Source organism: Amaranthus tricolor, chromosome 3, assembly GCF_026212465.1.
Source record: "Amaranthus tricolor cultivar Red isolate AtriRed21 chromosome 3, ASM2621246v1, whole genome shotgun sequence".
Classification (NCBI taxonomy): domain Eukaryota; kingdom Viridiplantae; phylum Streptophyta; class Magnoliopsida; order Caryophyllales; family Amaranthaceae; genus Amaranthus; species Amaranthus tricolor.
The window spans coordinates 2,757,038-2,773,945 of record NC_080049.1 but is presented as its reverse complement, the minus strand read 5'-3'; the positions used below and the strand labels follow the sequence as shown (position 1 = coordinate 2,773,945).

The 16,908-nt window shown below is 30.7% G+C and overlaps 2 protein-coding genes across 4 annotated transcripts; both read left to right on the top strand.

Annotated features, from left to right (window-relative positions):
• Positions 1–2,132: 2,132 nt before the first annotated feature.
• On the top strand, positions 2,133–5,243 carry LOC130808113 (glucan endo-1,3-beta-glucosidase 13-like). Its single transcript, XM_057673571.1, has 4 exons — positions 2,133–2,352; positions 2,468–3,196; positions 4,220–4,774; positions 4,953–5,243. Exons 1-4 carry the CDS (start codon positions 2,283–2,285, stop codon positions 4,985–4,987), a joined length of 1,389 nt encoding a protein of 462 aa, XP_057529554.1. The 5' UTR covers positions 2,133–2,282; the 3' UTR covers positions 4,988–5,243.
• A 3,616-nt stretch (positions 5,244–8,859) lies between these two features.
• On the top strand, positions 8,860–15,166 carry LOC130808112 (uncharacterized). Of its 3 annotated transcripts, none has more exons than XM_057673570.1 (5): positions 8,860–9,136; positions 12,203–12,307; positions 13,582–13,654; positions 13,968–14,006; positions 14,842–15,166. In XM_057673570.1, the coding sequence occupies exons 2-5, from the start codon at positions 12,223–12,225 to the stop codon at positions 14,861–14,863; spliced, it is 219 nt and encodes a 72-aa protein (XP_057529553.1). In that variant the 5' UTR covers positions 8,860–9,136; positions 12,203–12,222; the 3' UTR covers positions 14,864–15,166. The 3 variants fall into 3 exon arrangements, with proteins under 3 accessions (XP_057529553.1, XP_057529552.1, XP_057529551.1); XM_057673569.1 differs by having other exon boundaries at positions 8,864–9,140; positions 13,938–14,006; XM_057673568.1 differs by having other exon boundaries at positions 8,869–9,136; positions 13,938–14,006.
• Positions 15,167–16,908: the final 1,742 nt, after the last annotated feature.

Genomic DNA, 16,908 nt, shown 5'->3' with positions numbered 1-16,908 from the left:
ACCGTCTAAAATTAGTTTATAAAAAGGCCCAAAATAAGTTAATCCTTATTACTTAAAATTTATTTTTTAATTATATTTTTTATCTTATATTATATGATTTTAAATTCGTATATTTATTTGACATTTGTATGATGAAAAAAGAGAAATTATATGATGCATAATTGAAAAAAAAAATCAAAACATTACTTATATAAGGGCTCTAATTTTAATTATCGCCTAAGACCCAAAAATTATCAAAAACGACCCAGGAATACTCAAAGTTTTGCTTGCTTTTTGATAGTTGGAAATAATAGGAATTTAAAATTTTAAAACGGATAACTTTATAATTTTATAGAAATTCACTTATTATACTTTTACAAGTTCTAGGAAATGAATTCATAAGAGGAAATTGCTTCTGAGTAGTGTTAACTGTTAAGTCTTAAAATATATTTCCCTTCCTTCTTTGTCTCTCCTTTTTTTTCCCTCTCGAGAAAACCCTAAACTTCATTTAATTTGTAAATTTAGGATTACTATCGATTTTATGATTGATGGTAAGCTTTCAATCTCTTTATTTTTTTTTTTTTTTTAATTTCAAATAAAATCCATTATTTTTATGTTACAGAGTTGTTCTATTTATTTATTGGATTTGACTTACTCATATATTGAGTTTTAAAGTCTGAGAGTTTGAAGTTTTGTTATTAATTTGATGGTAAAAAGGTATACGATGTTATCATGGATGTCAATTCTGCTAATAAATTTAAAAGTATCAAACTTATCTCTATTTCAAAGTCACACCAGATCTAAAAACCTTAAGGAGAGACTATATCAAACAGCAATGCGATAGAGAGAAAACTTAACTGTTAGATTTTCTTTATAATTGTGACTTTTTATATATAAAATTTTGTTTGATTAATATTGTTATGTATTTGATCATTTGTTATTTACTTTTAGATGTTATATGATATTTTTAACAATTCTTTTAAAAAAATTACTCGTAGTCAACAATTAATTTAGGTTCACCACTATTCTAATTTCTAAAAAGATATAATATATACTGAAATAGTTTAGCATGAGATTAAATGCATAGAAGATAAAAAATTGTAAAAATTCTTGAGTTTTTATAGTCCTTTTGTTAGTAACTTTAATTTCTTATAATGTAGTTAATACTTAATACTCCCTCTTATTCACCTTAGGAGTCCCATTTGACTTTTCACGGATTTTAAGGAGAGTCAAAAGTGGGACCCTAAGGGTAGGAATGAGAGTGGTATTATGGGTTTTTTAATGTAAGAGAGGAAAATTAGTATGGGTAATAGAGAGTATAATTGAAAATAGAATAAAGCTACTAAGGATATAAAAGTCAAAAACCCATACCAAAAATAAAAATGGGATAATTAAGGTGACTTGACCATAAAAAAATGGGACACATAAGCTGAATAGGAGGGAGTATAATTTCTTGAATTTTACTAGTAATACTCAGAAAATGATGAAAATGGGCAGGTGGGAGTTGTCGGCCGACCAAATATGCAATTGAATGTATCAATATATTAAGACTTAAGACATCCAAGTTGAGCACGTACGAAAAATAGTTGCGTATCATTTTGATGAAAGTATCAATTGAGTACATAAGTCGGTAGACTATACTATCCTTGTACCCTTTACATACAACAAGTAACTTCCTTCTTTGTTTTTCAAGACTTAGGGTTGGCTCATTGAGTAGTCATGAGGTAGTTATTAATATTCATAATAATTAGCTACCTATGAACAGCAGTATTAATCTAACTCGTTATATATAGTATTAATATTCGGTAAAGTAGCTGGTAAAATATACTATCCATTTGATTATTTATGAAAATCTAAATAATTAAATTTAGATATTTTGTACATTTGGACGTAGATAAAAATGTTTAAAATAGACTCGACTTTTTAATTGAAACCCATTTGATCTAACTTTAAAAATAAATTTATAATTATATAAAGCCTAATATATATATATATATTTATATATATTAATTAGGTATTATTATAAATATTATTATATGACATAGAAAAAAAAAAAAACGCACAAACTCAAAATCTCAACAATTTTGATAGGACCCGATATTTACGTCCCACATACCTCCCAATCTCCCATTAGGCCATTATTAACTGTGTTTTTACACTTTCTTACACCATTAACCCCATTAACCCCATCGCTACCCACTCTTTCCTACCTTCTTATACTTAACTTCCCTATATAAATACACTTCCATTTTCATTCTCCGTCCTCAATCCTCATTTCTCCCACCTAAAACCAACAAACAACAATGTCTTCCTTCTTCCCTTCTTTCCTCATTTCCTTCCTCCTCATCTCCATCTCCATTTCCGTCTTCGCTGGTAAGTATTTATTAATCTTATTCGTATTATTGCATCTCAAATCAGATGTAAATTTCATCTTAATTTGGACAATATGTAATTTTTTTTAATTAATGTTTTCTATTTTTATTTTTAGATACTGGGAAAATTGGTATAAACTATGGGAGAATAGCTGATGATCTTCCAACACCCGATGAAGTAGCGAGTCTTCTCAAAACACAAGGTATAACCCGGGTGAAACTTTACGACACCGATACCGACGTTCTCAAAGCATTTTCCGACGCTAATATCTCCGTTACCGTCGCTTTACCAAACGAAAATTTAACGGCAGCAGCTTCAAGCCAATCATTTACGGATTCATGGGTCCAGACCCGGATCCTTCCTTTCTACCCGAATACCAACATTAATGCTATTGCTGTTGGTAATGAAGTAAATGTGAACCCGAATATAACCTCTTATGTTGTACCCGCTATGAAAAATGTTTATGCAAGTCTCCAGAAATATTCTGTTTCTGACGCTATTAAAATATCGACGCCGATTTCATTTTCGGCGCTTGAAAATTCGTACCCGTCTTCTTCCGGGTCGTTTAAGGGGGAACTTTTGGAACCGTTTATTCAACCCATGTTGGAATTTTTGAAGAAAACGGATTCTTATATGATGGTGAATGCTTACCCGTTTTTTGCTTATTCGGGTAATTCGGATCAGATTTCGTTGGATTATGCTTTGTTTAAACCTAATTCTGGTGTTGTGGATTCGGGTAATGGGCTTAAGTATGATAACCTTTTTGAAGCCCAATTAGATGCTGTTTATGCTGCTATGGATCTTCTTAAATTCAATGATCTTAAAATTGTTGTCACTGAAACAGGTATTTTTTATTTATATTTACATTTATATTTACTTTTTTATATTTTTGTTTTATTATTGCTATCTTTTGAGTTTAGATTTTTTTATATACTAATAATAATATAGTATTTTGATTAGTAATTGATAAATGATTGAAATAGTTTGAATGTGCATTTAGATGTGAGTAATAAATAGGTGGTTGAAAATGCAATACTAATAAAGGCTTTTTCTTTATGATATCAACTCATTTCCGTTGAAGTATGTACTTTTTTGGTAAAAGTCTAAGCTTATTTCATATATCCCTTCACTAAATTAGTAAATTTTCGTCTTAAAAAATTTTAAATACTTTTTATGACAAAAAATAAATAACTTCGTCTGGTAGGAAATCGTCTCACTATAAAATGAGTTCATATAATAATTTATTTTTTTATATGATTATTTTAAAATTATAAGTAATGATTCTAAGATTATAAAAATAATTATATTAAAATTATAAGTGATCACTTTAATGTTATAAGTAATTATTTTAAAACAAAAATTGTATATTGAACCCATCCAATAACAAAAATTTCTAATCAATAACAAATCACCACAAAAAAATAAAAAATTTTTTTACTAAAAGTTTCTCCATCCAATAGAAATGATCTTACTATCTCATCTAAGAAGTAGTGAAAAACCAATTATTTTTTCAACTAATTAAATAACAATTTAGTGTATTTGACCTTCTCAAACCAAGTAGAAGCTTTAGTTGAAAACCGAAAACATTTATAATTACTTGATCTTTTTTATTACGTATTTATACTTTTGTACCTTTTTTTTAAATACTTCATATAATTAGAAAAGTGTGTTTCCAAATATTAATAAAAATCAATGTCAATTTTTTAATAATTTTTTCTTTATTAGTCTTTTCAATCTTAAAACTATCACACACTAATAGAAATTATTATCATATAAACTTTTTTATTTTGAGACTGTTTTGATGTGACATTGTGAGTAGAAAAAAAAAATAATGGATATATCTAATTTATATATTTGTTTATTTTAGGTTGGCCATCTAAAGGAGATGAAAATGAAATTGGAGCAAGTAGTCCAAATGCAGCGGCCTATAATGGTAACCTAGTTAAACGAGTCTTGACCGGTAATGGGACTCCATTAAGGCCCAATTTCCCATTGGATGTTTATTTATTTGCTCTATTTAATGAAAACCAAAAGCCCGGCCCAACAAGTGAGAGAAATTATGGGCTTTTTTACCCAAACCAACAGAAAGTTTATAATATCCCTCTCACCGCGGCTGAGGCAGCAGCCGCGGTGGCTCCAGCTGCAAACTTGGGTAGTAAGGTGGTGGTTCCGAAAGCGGGCCAGAGTTGGTGTGTGGCTAATGAGAATATTTCTAAGGAAAAATTACAGGCTGGGCTTGATTGGGCTTGTGGTGAAGGACAAGCTGATTGCCGTCCGATTCAGCCCGGTGCCACGTGTTACAATCCTGAATCTCTTGTGGCACATGCTTCGTATGCTTTCAATAGTTATTATCAAAAGATGGCACGTGCCGTTGGTACGTGTGATTTTGGTGGAGCTGCTTATGTTGTCACCCAATCTCCTAGTAAGTTCCTTTAGACAGTGGATTTTACTAAAAATTAAAAATATTTAAACTTTAATTTATATAAATATTAAATGTATAATATTATTCTTATTTTTTATTTTGTTTGACAAATTACTTTGTCATTTATATTACTTTTCGTAAATTTCTAATCTAATTTTTCATTCTTTAAAAAATGCAGAATTTGGAAGTTGCAAGTTTCCCACAAGCAATTGATGATATGAAGAGGAGACATGGAAGAAATTATATATTTATTATTGATTAGAATTAGGATTATAGTGTAATTAGTATTATTAATATTTTATAGCTAAAATATTATGAATTGAATTTTTAGTGAATATAGAGATGAGAGTTAATTCTTTTACATTTCTGTACCTAATTATTTTTTAGTAGTATTGGTATTTTTATAACGAGGAGCATTTTTATTTTTCTTGGTATATGGAATTTTATACATTAAAGTTTTTTCCTCTTAAATTTCCATAAATTATGCACTTTTGTTTTATGTTTTTTTGATATTATAAAGTAGATCGAAATAAAACTTAATTTTCTTGTTTCATGTAAAGTAAATAAGAAATTAGTAATTATTCTTATGCCTTTAGGAGTTTTTGCATACATATGAAAATAATATATTTTTAGTATCATATCTTTAAAATAAATTTACATGATATAAAAATAATACATCAACTAAATAAGCAAAACTTAATATGTGTTTTATAATTTAAATGGGACTCAATTATCACAAGAATGCTCATATTGATGATGAATAGATTATGGATTTATTGAGTTTTATTAATGGGCTAAGTTAAGAAAAAATGTACGAGTGCATAGAGATAATGACCTTGCAGCAGGGTATCCACAACTAATAGGTCTAGGTTCAATAAGGAAAGTCTCCGAGCGCTTCATCCAAAATAAAACATCATGACCTTTGCCTTCTGAGAGAATTTGAAATGATTAAGACAAATTATAATAAAATGAATCAAATAATCAAATCTGTGGTTTAAGGTTGTTCGGTCAAAAAAAATACAATAGTTGTTCGCAGTTATGATGTGTGTATTTTATATATTATTTTCTACCATGCCCCCATTGTATTTTCATAGCATTTCTCGCGTATTTTGCTCAATTTTCTATTGGTTTTTATGCTTGGTTGGAGTGTTTGTTTCTTATCTATTTTGTAGGTACAAAGCTCTAATTATGCTAGGAATCGACTCTTGGAGCGAGATTTGCATGTTGGAAGGTCATAAGCTACTCAAAGGTCATTTTTGTGCTGACCAGGTCTCATACCCGGGTGGGTTTCCTCATACCCGGCGGGTGAGCCTCTCATACCCGGCCGGGTTTCCACATACCCGACCGGGTTTGCACTTGATACTTAGAAGAATTTGAAGATGTTATTTGGAAGAAAAAGTTGCCACACGCACCCGGCCGGGTTTCCCACATACCCGGCTAGGCCTCTATTGAAGATTAAAATGCTCAGCTGCGTACCCGGGCGGGTTTCCACATACCCGGCCGGGTTTACTCCTGGACTTAGAAAATTTTTGACCTTTGAGATTTAGTTATGCTTCGCACCCGCCCGGGTTTCCACATACCCGGCCGGGTACTGCAGTTATTTTTTAGTAACTTCCCGTATCCTCCGATCTCTTTTGAGGAGGATATAAATAGCTTTTGAGGGGAATTTTCAAGACGGTTTTTTTTTATTCTGTGTTTTTGAGGGCTTGATATTGAAGGGATTTCTCATATTACTTGCTTTGAGGGATTGTTAATCAACATTTCGATATTGTAATCTTAATTATATTGAAGGTATTAGTTTCAATTCTAATTTCTTGTTCTTGTTTATCGTTGTTATCTTTGAATGTTTGTTTCTACATTTAATTTGAATTTGATTTTCTCCATGGATTTCATTGTTGAATCTCTTGTTAGTTTTAATATGCTTAGTGAGTAGTTTTATTTCTAGGGCTTGGTGAAACTATGCAAAAGGTCATGATTCTTGTTTGATTTTAGGATTTAAATTTGGTTTGTCTAGGCGATTCAATTGATGGGTTTTAGATTGATTGCATGTTTAGCCAATTTGCAAGTTTTATTCGCTCAATTCTATAAACGAGAGTTGCGAGTTTGAGTGAACGATTTCCTTCTTTGAACAATTAAGCTTTAATCGCGATAGCTTGTTTTATTGTTTGATTGTCGAATTTGTTTGCGAGAGCAACATCTTCCTTCGCCTATATTCATTCCTATCCCAATAGTTGTTCATGAATCATGATCTATGCATAGTGGATCCTTTTAGCCCTAGGTTTTTAATTATTGAATTCTATTCATCTCTTATTTTTGCGTTCTACTTAGATAACCAAAAATCCAACATTTGATCGTTAACAATAGTGAACTTAATTTAAATTGTAACTTCATTTGTCCTTCCACAGTGGTTCGACCCTACTTTCCCAACTATACTAGTTAGGTGAATTAGGAATTATTTTTGGTAGTAAAACGACCTATCAAGTTACTAACTGCGAACAACTTTGACTTTTTTTTTGACCTGTTCGCAGTTAGTAACTGCGAAAAACTAGCTGCACAAATACGCACAACAGCTTCCACCGTGAATAGGTCAAAAAAAAGTCAAAGTTGTTCGCAGTTAGTAACTACGAACAACTATTGTGTTTTTTTTGACCTGTACACAGTTACTAATTACGAACAACTATAAACCACAAGTTTGGAAATTTCACGCTTACTTTTGGAAATAAGTTTAAAACTTATCTTATTTGGTTCATTTTGTTGATAATTTGTCTTAATCATTTCAAATTTTCGCCTTCAGACATGGTCAAATAGGCCTCAAAGTGAGACTCTTAAATTCGACGACCAATGATCCTACTCAAAGACCATGAAAGATGTCAATAGTATGCGCTCTATCCTTTAAACACATAATGATATGTTAGCCTAGGATAGTGGATGTGGACTCATTAATGGTGAACCACCTTAAATCTTGGTGTTAATGTTTGTTTTACTTTTTTTGCTTAAATCACCTTAATTCTTACATATAACCCTGTTTCATTAGTGCACTTTCAAGCCATGGTCATTAGACTTTCGTGCCGCCGTTAGGCCCACACTTCCGCATTTGTTAGCCTACTCTAACTAAAAATGTGACGAAAAGCTATATATACAATAGCTTAACTTGATGATTGAAACTTCTGTATCCATAGTGATCTCAATCAATATCAAACTCAACAAAGCAAGTAAAACTTTCTAATTCTTATACATTATCTTCTTTCATTTTCTTTTATATTCTATATATATAATTTAATTATTCTTAATTTAAAACTGTTTTAAAACCCATATTTCCGGTTAAGCACAATTTTAAATAGTAATAGTTTCTTTAAACCTTTTCGAGTATAAGGATAAGGTTATACACACAAGTATAGAGGGAGTGTTTTGTAGTGGACCAATAAAATATATATTTTCACTGTTTTTTTACTAGAACTATTTGCTTTTTCGTAACACGCAATACATGTTTTCAATCGTTAATATCTATAATTATACAAATAAAAAAAATTAATAATGATTAATAAACTTTAAATTGAGCTGATTCAAACAAGATATCTTTTACGATTATGTTTAAACTTATAGATTAATGAGATCAAGCAAGTTAATCTAATAATAATAGCTATAAAGTCAACACATATGCAAGTAAAAACTGAGGAATTAATAAGTAAGAAAAATGAATAGATTATATTAATTATTTTAGGATAAATTGTCAATAATTAATCGAACTATTATTTATAGCCATCTTTAAAGTTTCTTTGTAAATCAAGAATTAGGAATAAATAATAATTGAATTTATTTTCAACAATTATACCGAATATGTGGATTTATTTAAAAATAAACAATAATTAAATTTATTTTCAACGGATTGAGCAAAGATTTACTTATTTTTTACAATTTCCCCATTATTTTATATGTTTCTCTGATTTTACATCAACTTTCATTTTAATTTGTCAAAATAACTTTGCACGTTTCTCTTTTTTGTCCATGGTTCACCATCTTCTCCGACTTAATCTTTATTTCTACTAAATTTTATTTATTTTAAAAGGGGTGCAAAATGATATTTTTTTTTAAAACGGGTGCAAAATAAGAAACAAATTGGATACAAATAAAATGTGACAGGAGAAATTAAGGATTAAGGAGGGAGGAAGGAAAAAAGTAAAACAATTGAAAAGTCAGAAAAGATACGCCATGTTTCTCCTCTTAAAATAGATTGAAAAACACTCTGTAAAATACGCTTGAACTTGAAAGAGGAAGAGGAAGAGGAAGAGGAAGAGGAAGAGGTTGAGATCACCAATAATCAATTCTAAAAAGGCAAATCCCCAGTTTTCTATAAGCATTTTGGTTGGTAATCTTCAATTTACTCTACTATATTTCATTCATTTGATGTTATATTATTAGCTGACTACTTTGCTATAGGAATCAGTGGTTTTTTCAATTTCATTGTATATAATTTCATTGTAAATCTCTAAGGAATATGGTTTTTTTTGCCTGTGGCCTGAATTATTTAATGGTGTAGACAATTGTCGTTTATGGTTTTACAAGCAGATCTTTACGTTTGATATCAATTATTGTCTTATAAATTTTGATGAAAAAATTTGTGCTTAATCATAGTTTATTGGGAAAACTGTTAAATTTTCTGGGGATTCAATTGAAACCTAATATATGGAGTAGATTGTCTATGTTGGTGATCTTAATTAGAATAATGGGATTGTGTTAATTCTTGTTGTAATACATTCAATAGCTCTTGATTTGTAAATCAATATCTATTCACATGTATATCAAACCACTAAACTGAATCTAGTCACTACTTTAGAGGTTTACACTTCATTTGTCTTGACATTGATTTACAAATCAATAACTGCTAGCTACAAAGGATTTTGGGAAGTATTGTATATGAAATATCTTTTCTGACCTTTGGTTTATAATCATTTTAACCTTATGTTTATGGTTGAATGTACTTGCGGGTTGTAAGCATTAATGTTTAAATTATTGGGAGTGTTTTTGTAAATGCCAAAATTGTGCTCATGTCGTTGTGAGTTATTGAAGGCATTTGTTTCAAACGATTCTTTAATGTATCTTAGATAGAAGGATCTCATTGTTATTCGCATTACAGTTGTTAACATGTTGTATTATTAGAAACGTTAGTCACAACAATGAATGAAAAGAAAATCCTTTTGTGTATACCGAGGAAGGGTACCAAAACTCAACCTAAGTGAGGGTTAGACATGGAATTAAGAATGAAAACGGGAACAAGCACAATGGTTTATTAAAGAACGGTATAGAAGATGAGGGAGGGAGATTTTTGAAGTTATTTATAAGAAAATTGAGAGATTCTTCGTTATGTAACAATTTTTGAGCCGGAATGATTATCTAGAAATTGAGAGATAGATTTTACATTGGGAGACACCTTGTATCTTGAGTGTTAAAGGATTTTATTTGATATTTTATCATCTTTTCAATATGATATGATCCCTCTTTTTCAAGTTTATTCTTTTAACTTTTCTTAAATAGAGATAGAGAAATCACATCCAGTTTCAATTATGGAACCAATGCTAATGTGTGGGTCAATGAGGACTGAAGAGCTTTGTTTTAAAAATCGCATCTAGTTGCACCTTGGGCAGATGATAAGGGTGGGCACCATAATAAGGTTAGACCAGGTGATTTCTTATCACGGCGTCTAAGAGTGCCTTAAAGGGCTTTTATTGCCTTTTGTTCTTAGCTTCAAAATTCCACTTGATTAGGCACCCACTGTGTACATTTCTCTTCTATTCTTCTTCTTCTAGATTTTTATATTTGTTGCCTCCCTTAGCCTTCTCCTACTCGTCCTTTATTAAAGACCTCCTTTTCCCATTATATAATCCACTGAATGGTTCCCCATCAAAGAACACAATGGATTATCTCATGAAACTTCAATAATTTAATTATGTGAACAAAATAATTGACGTGTAATTTTTATTTTCCTGTCACCCCTTAGTTTAAATTTATCTCCATGCTACATGAATATTTTGTATAAATGTTATTCAAAAATTTGATTGAATTCTCATTTCCATTTCTTGAATTACTCCAAAGGAAAAAGGGAATAAAAACTTTGAACCCATTGAAAACTCTAGGGAAATTAATGAGTAAAGGAATTAAGGTTGTAAAAGGGGACGTGATGATTGAATCTTTTGGGCCATTTAGTGTTCAAATGAGATATAATGTTAAGGTGAGTCAAAATTTGAGATATGTGGTGGATAGAGAGAAATGGATTTATCACTTATTGATGGACATGCCATTAAAGAAAGAGGAAAAGGAGGAGTCAGGCGGAATAGATAGGGTGGGGAAGGGGACCTTTTTTATCTCCCTTTTTTAAAGTTTATTTTTTTGTGGAAACATTACTGTGAATAATACACTTTTTAACTTTTCTCCTACAATAATACCCACTATTAATTAATCATGAATAATAGTAACTAGGGAGTGTTTTCCTTTAGTATCCAAATTATCCACAACCTACTAAACTGGTCACTTATGAAAAAAAAAATTTAAATAAAGAAAACAAAATCATCCACCCCCCTTCCCCCACCGTGCCCCACCCTAGCTACCTCCCTACCCTTTCTTACCAAGTCCAAGAAGCCACCCTAACCCCCTCTTCCAAGCGAACAAGGTCGTGCCCAATCGAACATCAGTAACTAGCAACAATGTGAAAGCTAGCACCACCAGGCATCAGCAGGGCAGCACCAACACCAACACCAACAAGTTGCCAAGCCGCTGCCACCAATGTCCAAACCCTAATTTTGTTTTAAGATTTGAAAAAAAATGTGGGTGGTGGAGGGAGGTAAGTTCGCGGTTACTTCAGGTGTTTGAAAGGGAGATTTGGTTGGAAGGGTGGAAGGGTGGGCTTATATATTTTTGGTTGGAGGAGGGATTGGGGGCCGTGCAAGGTGGAGTGAGCGATGAGGTGGGTTGCCGTTGAAAATGTCGACGTCAGGGGTGTGGATTGGGTATTGACTGTGGGGGAGGGGGCTTTGTTTTTTTGTTTTGTTTTTTTTTTTAATCTTGATTCCCCTTTTTTTTGTAAAAATACCTTTTATAGTAGGTCATAAACTTTCAACGGCATTTTGACATTTTTACAGTAGGTAAAAATACCAACAAAGTGGTAAAAAGACCTTTTGTAAAAATACATTTCATAGTAAGTCATAAACTATTTTTACACCGCTTAGTTGGTATTAGTTATGGTTAATCAATAGTTTGTATTATTGTACGCAAAAATGTTGAAGGTTTGTAATTCACGATATCTCTTTCTTCATCTATTTGTTTTTTCTTTTATTTTTTTAAAAATAACATGATATATTATGGTGCAACATTTCTATAGCTTTCAAACGATCTTTGAAGAAAGCATGTATTTGACATCACTCCATGTTTTTGCAGGTCCTGATTTACAAGAAATCATGAATTGGTTACAACGCAAGATCTACCTTTACAATGTAACTTTTGGGCTTTACATGTTAGATTGGTGGGAACGTTGCCTTTTCAGTATCCTTGATTCTTATAAAACCATACTTGAGTTTTTCTAAATGTCTAGTTTTCATGCAATTTGTTATGTGCAATCTAGGAGTAGTCCTAGGGTATTATATGTTGAGTGAAAGTACAATGTTGTTTTACTAAAATTTCTATAGTTTTACTTTGCTCTTTCTAAGTCTTAACTAGAAGCACTTGTTTTGCTTCCTTTTTTGCTGTGTTCTTATTGTTTTTATTTTAAAGATAAATTCCTACACTTTTATTTAAGAAAAAAGTATCATAATACTATCAGGCTTTATTTGATTTGTGTGGCTTGCCTATAGGATAGGCCCATTATTATCCTTGCCCTAGTCTTATGTATGAGTTGATAAACCTCTTAGAAACCATTTAGTACTCTTTGATTAATCAAACGGTAATTACAATTGGTGTAAACCTCTTAATTTAATTGCTATTCTGTTCATAATTGAGTCTTTTCAGTGATAGCAATGCTGGCAGTTCAAATGAAGTGTATATGATTAACTTTGCTTCTGTCATGTAACACTAAACATACATTGTTTTAACTAGGAGTGATTGAATTTGGAGCAATTTTGAGGGATGGATATGGGATGTTTGCTACTAAGTTGAAGCAATTTTCTGTTCTCTGGGAGCTGGCTGTTGCAGAGGTCAAAACAGCTTTGCAACCTATGGTTTATTTATATGGTGCTGGGTTTTGATTACCACTAGGTACTTGTGGAGAGTGATAATTTGCAATTTGTTAGGAGGCTGGAGGCCCTGGCATTTTGTGGGTTTGTTGGTTAAAGATTTTCTTAGACAATGCAAGGTTTTTCTTGTCTCATGGAATCCTGCTAGGGGGATAGAAAATAAATATATACACGATCTTCTTTTTATTTAACCAAATGTATCTGTTGGCAGGGGATGGGATGATTTTATGATGTTGATGTTGTGGCGTATGTGTATTCTCTCTAAGAATTGAATTGCGATGTATATGCGAGATTATTTGATTATAAATACATAAATTATTATACTTTCCATTGCAATCTTCAGTGTGAGTTGAGACATTTTTGAAAAAAATCCACTTTGAATTTTGCATTTGCTTAACTTATTATGACAAAATCATGGAAAAATATCAGTGTACCAGTGTACCCAGAATCATCTATCTGTTCTCTGGAGCCTTGGTTTTGTTATAAGTGCGAGTTTGAGTTTATTTGATCATATAATGTTTTATGCATTCCTTACATTGTATGTTGCTATCTTGAGTTCTTGACTATTGAGCTGCTTAACATGAACAGATACACTGATCATTATTTTAATGTGGTATGTTTTCTACAATGGGTCGCGGAAACTATCTGAATTCTGCAATAGGTAACATGAAATCCTCATGCTTGATTTATCTTTTTAACTTGGTTCTAGAGCTTTAGTCATTTTTGGTGTAGTATGTGGAATCATCTTGTGAGTTAGTGGTTTTCGTATGCCCTTGGTAATACTTAAATGAACAGATGATATAAGATAACATTATACATTCCTTTAGCTATGATAGCATCTTGCAAGTTAGAAATTCCGTCCTTGAAAAATGATGTTTCTAGTATTGTTGAAAAATGTGAACCTTAGATCTTAGATGTTGCTTTTTGATGTCATTATCTTATAGGACTCTTACCCTAAATTTATATCATCACAGTTCTCTTGGTTATGCCTGTCCTCAAGCATCAATAAAAAGGTATGTCATTTTACTCCCTTCATATATGTTCATGTTTTCTCTCATAACTTTTCGTACATCAATTCATCTTCCAAACCCATTTAAAAGGGTTCCAGTAACGGTTGGAATTCTTCACATGTGAGGAAGATCCCACATCATTAAAACTATAGGTTGTAGACTTGTATATAATGCTTGGTGGGTAATCCTCCTAATACCATATGGTTTTGAAAAAGATTGAATCTCATCAAGTGTGTATACAAGTTAATGCTCATTACCATGGGTTTGTGTGACCGAGCCCATGGGTTCCCTGTGGCTGTCTCCACACTCCACACTAGTGGGCCCAAAGCGTGATTAGGTGACGAATTGTTACGGCTTAAAAATTTCAATGTAATAGAATTTAGCGTTCCTTTTTTAGTGTTCTCAAAGTCATATCAAGTTAATAAAATTTTTTTTTTCTGACATTTTAGCTTCTTCCATTAGTCTGGGAAATTAATTTGTTGTATATCATTCAAAAGACACTAGTCATGAACAAATAGTGTTCTGTTCTCCAACCATTCCCACCTCTCAAAAGTTGTCTGGAAATTTTTGAGTCGTCTAAGAAGTATTTCTTTTGCTTGTGCTGTGAAAATTTAAGCTGTAATAGGTTTGAATGCAATGGTAGAAGCTAGTAGTTTTCCAGTTTGATCAAGTCATGTTGAAAAGATTATAGACCGTGAATGATATTTTTTTTTTTTTTTTTAAATAGTTGGCTTTTATATCGTCTTTGCGCTTGCTCATACTTGTTACTTTCTCGTCCGATTTAGAATCTTTATCTTAGTCGAGTTATTTTGTACTTATAATAACGCTTTTCATCCAGGTATCTATGGAGAGGTGCATAGACACCTCGACTTACAACATGATCCAACAATGTACAAGTTGATGTCCCGATGATTTTAAAATTCGAAGCTCATTATTTCTCGTATGTTTGAGTATGTTTTTGGTCTTTTCGTATATTGATTCTTGTTTGTTTCCATTTTGCTTTGTGTTTTAGAAAGTAACCAATACTTTACGGTTACAACTTACCCATCTTTTCTTCATCATTTGAACTATGTCAATTTATTTATTGATGTGAATTTAGATTTTTCTTTAAACATTTGTTGTAACTTGAAATATTTAATTGAGTTATTAAACTTAATCTTTTATATTTTGGGTAAATGATTAAATCTTAATTCATTGGCATTAGATTGACATTGGGTCTCAACAAACATTTAAATTGTGATTTTATTGTGAAAAAATCTAGTCGACCAAGTATTGCATAAGCCAATGATAACATTACAATAAATACTCCTTTCGTCCCAGATAGTTTCACATTTAAAATTTAAATGACACGAAAATTAAAAAGTTGAGTACTATGAGTTAAATAATAGGGTATTTAGAAATAAGAGAGAATTTATAAAATAAAAATGATTGTTTTATATTCAAATATAAAACGGAGGCAAATTTATTAAATTCATATGAAAAGGTGCAATTTTATTGAGACGGAGAATATCATCTTTTAATGTCATTTTCTTATTCTTTTTCTCACCTTTCTTTTACGTTTTCTGCGTTAAAAGAAAAAAAAGTACTTAAATTATGATTCCTTAAACATTTATAACTCATATTTTTTTTATAAAATTTATGCTTAAGTTCTCATTATTCATTCTATCAAAAATGGTTTCCATTAGTAGCCCTCACCTTTTATTATTATATCCAACGCTTAAATTTTGAAAAAACCTATTAATTTGAATCAAATAATAGGTTTTTGTTACAACTTGCACTATGTGAGCTCAATAGCTAAACTTCGTTGTACTTTGCATTTTAGGAAAATGGAGATTAAAATAATCTTTTAACTTTTTCTCTAAATTTTTACTAGCAAATTTTGATTAATTATGAATAATTTCAACTTTAAGAGGTATTTTTCCCTAACTTTCAAATTTGTTATCCAACCTATTATTGTAGGTACTTTGGCCAAAAAAATTTTAAAAAAATAAAAAAAAATAATTTAAATTATAATGCTTACGATTTTTAAAAAGTTTTTCACTAACTTTTTTTTTTATATATTTTTATGTTTGTGATTCTCATATTTTTTACTAATTTTATTTTATATATTTTTTTAATATTTATGGTATTTATTTTTTTCTCAACGAACTTTACTATTTAATAAAATAATATTTTTCATCATTTAAAAGATTTAACTTTCTTAATTTTTTTAAATATTCTTTATGAAAACATCAAATAACAATCAACGGATTATTAATTTTGCTAGTGTTTAGTAAAAAGCAAAGTACAAATTCTTGTGAGAGACGGTCTCTTTGAGAGACCACTTCTAATTTGATTGACATATTATATATTTTTTAAAATATTGTAAGTACGCATTAAGAAATATGTAAGTAAACATTTAAAATATTGAAAGTAAACATTAAATATACGGTAAGTAAGTATTAAGAAAAATATAAATAGACATTAAAAATATGATAAATAAATATTAATTTTTAATGGGTTGAACTGGTCTCTCAGAGTCAAAACACTAGCTCAAAGCAAAGAGTTATTGAACTCCGTGTTTGATTCTTCATGCGCACATACAGAACCGGCGGCTACGATAGTATTGACGAGTCACTTTTGAGGTATTAATTATTTTGACTGGGTTTTTTTGACCTCATAACACCAGACAAACGCCACCGTTGCATCCTATTACCCACCAATTTTTCTTGAAAAATATAAAAATATTCAAAAACATCAAAATTAATAATTGATTCTCTTTCATTTTTCATAATCTCTATGGTTGTCAACCACTAACTTTCTGGCAAGTCTCGTAGGAGATAGAAAATAAAGGAAATGAAGGAAAAAAAATAAAAGGAAAGGAAGAAAAAAGAAGTGAAAGGAAATAAATTCTTCTTTATTTAGG

Excerpts from the sequence above, each read along its gene's own strand:
- LOC130808113 (XM_057673571.1), top strand. The coding sequence starts at position 2,283 with ATGTCTTCCTTCTTCCCTTCTTTCCTCATTTCCTTCCTCCTCATCTCC. Across the intron at positions 3,197-4,219 it reads AATTGTTGTCACTGAAACAG|GTTGGCCATCTAAAGGAGAT; the intron begins GTATTTTTTATT and ends TGTTTATTTTAG. Across the intron at positions 4,775-4,952 it reads TGTTGTCACCCAATCTCCTA|AATTTGGAAGTTGCAAGTTT; the intron begins GTAAGTTCCTTT and ends TAAAAAATGCAG.
- LOC130808112 (XM_057673569.1), top strand. The coding sequence starts at position 12,223 with ATGAATTGGTTACAACGCAAGATCTACCTTTACAATGTAACTTTTGGG. Across the intron at positions 12,308-13,581 it reads GTGGGAACGTTGCCTTTTCA|ATACACTGATCATTATTTTA; the intron begins GTATCCTTGATT and ends TAACATGAACAG. Across the intron at positions 14,007-14,841 it reads CCTCAAGCATCAATAAAAAG|GTATCTATGGAGAGGTGCAT; the intron begins GTATGTCATTTT and ends CTTTTCATCCAG.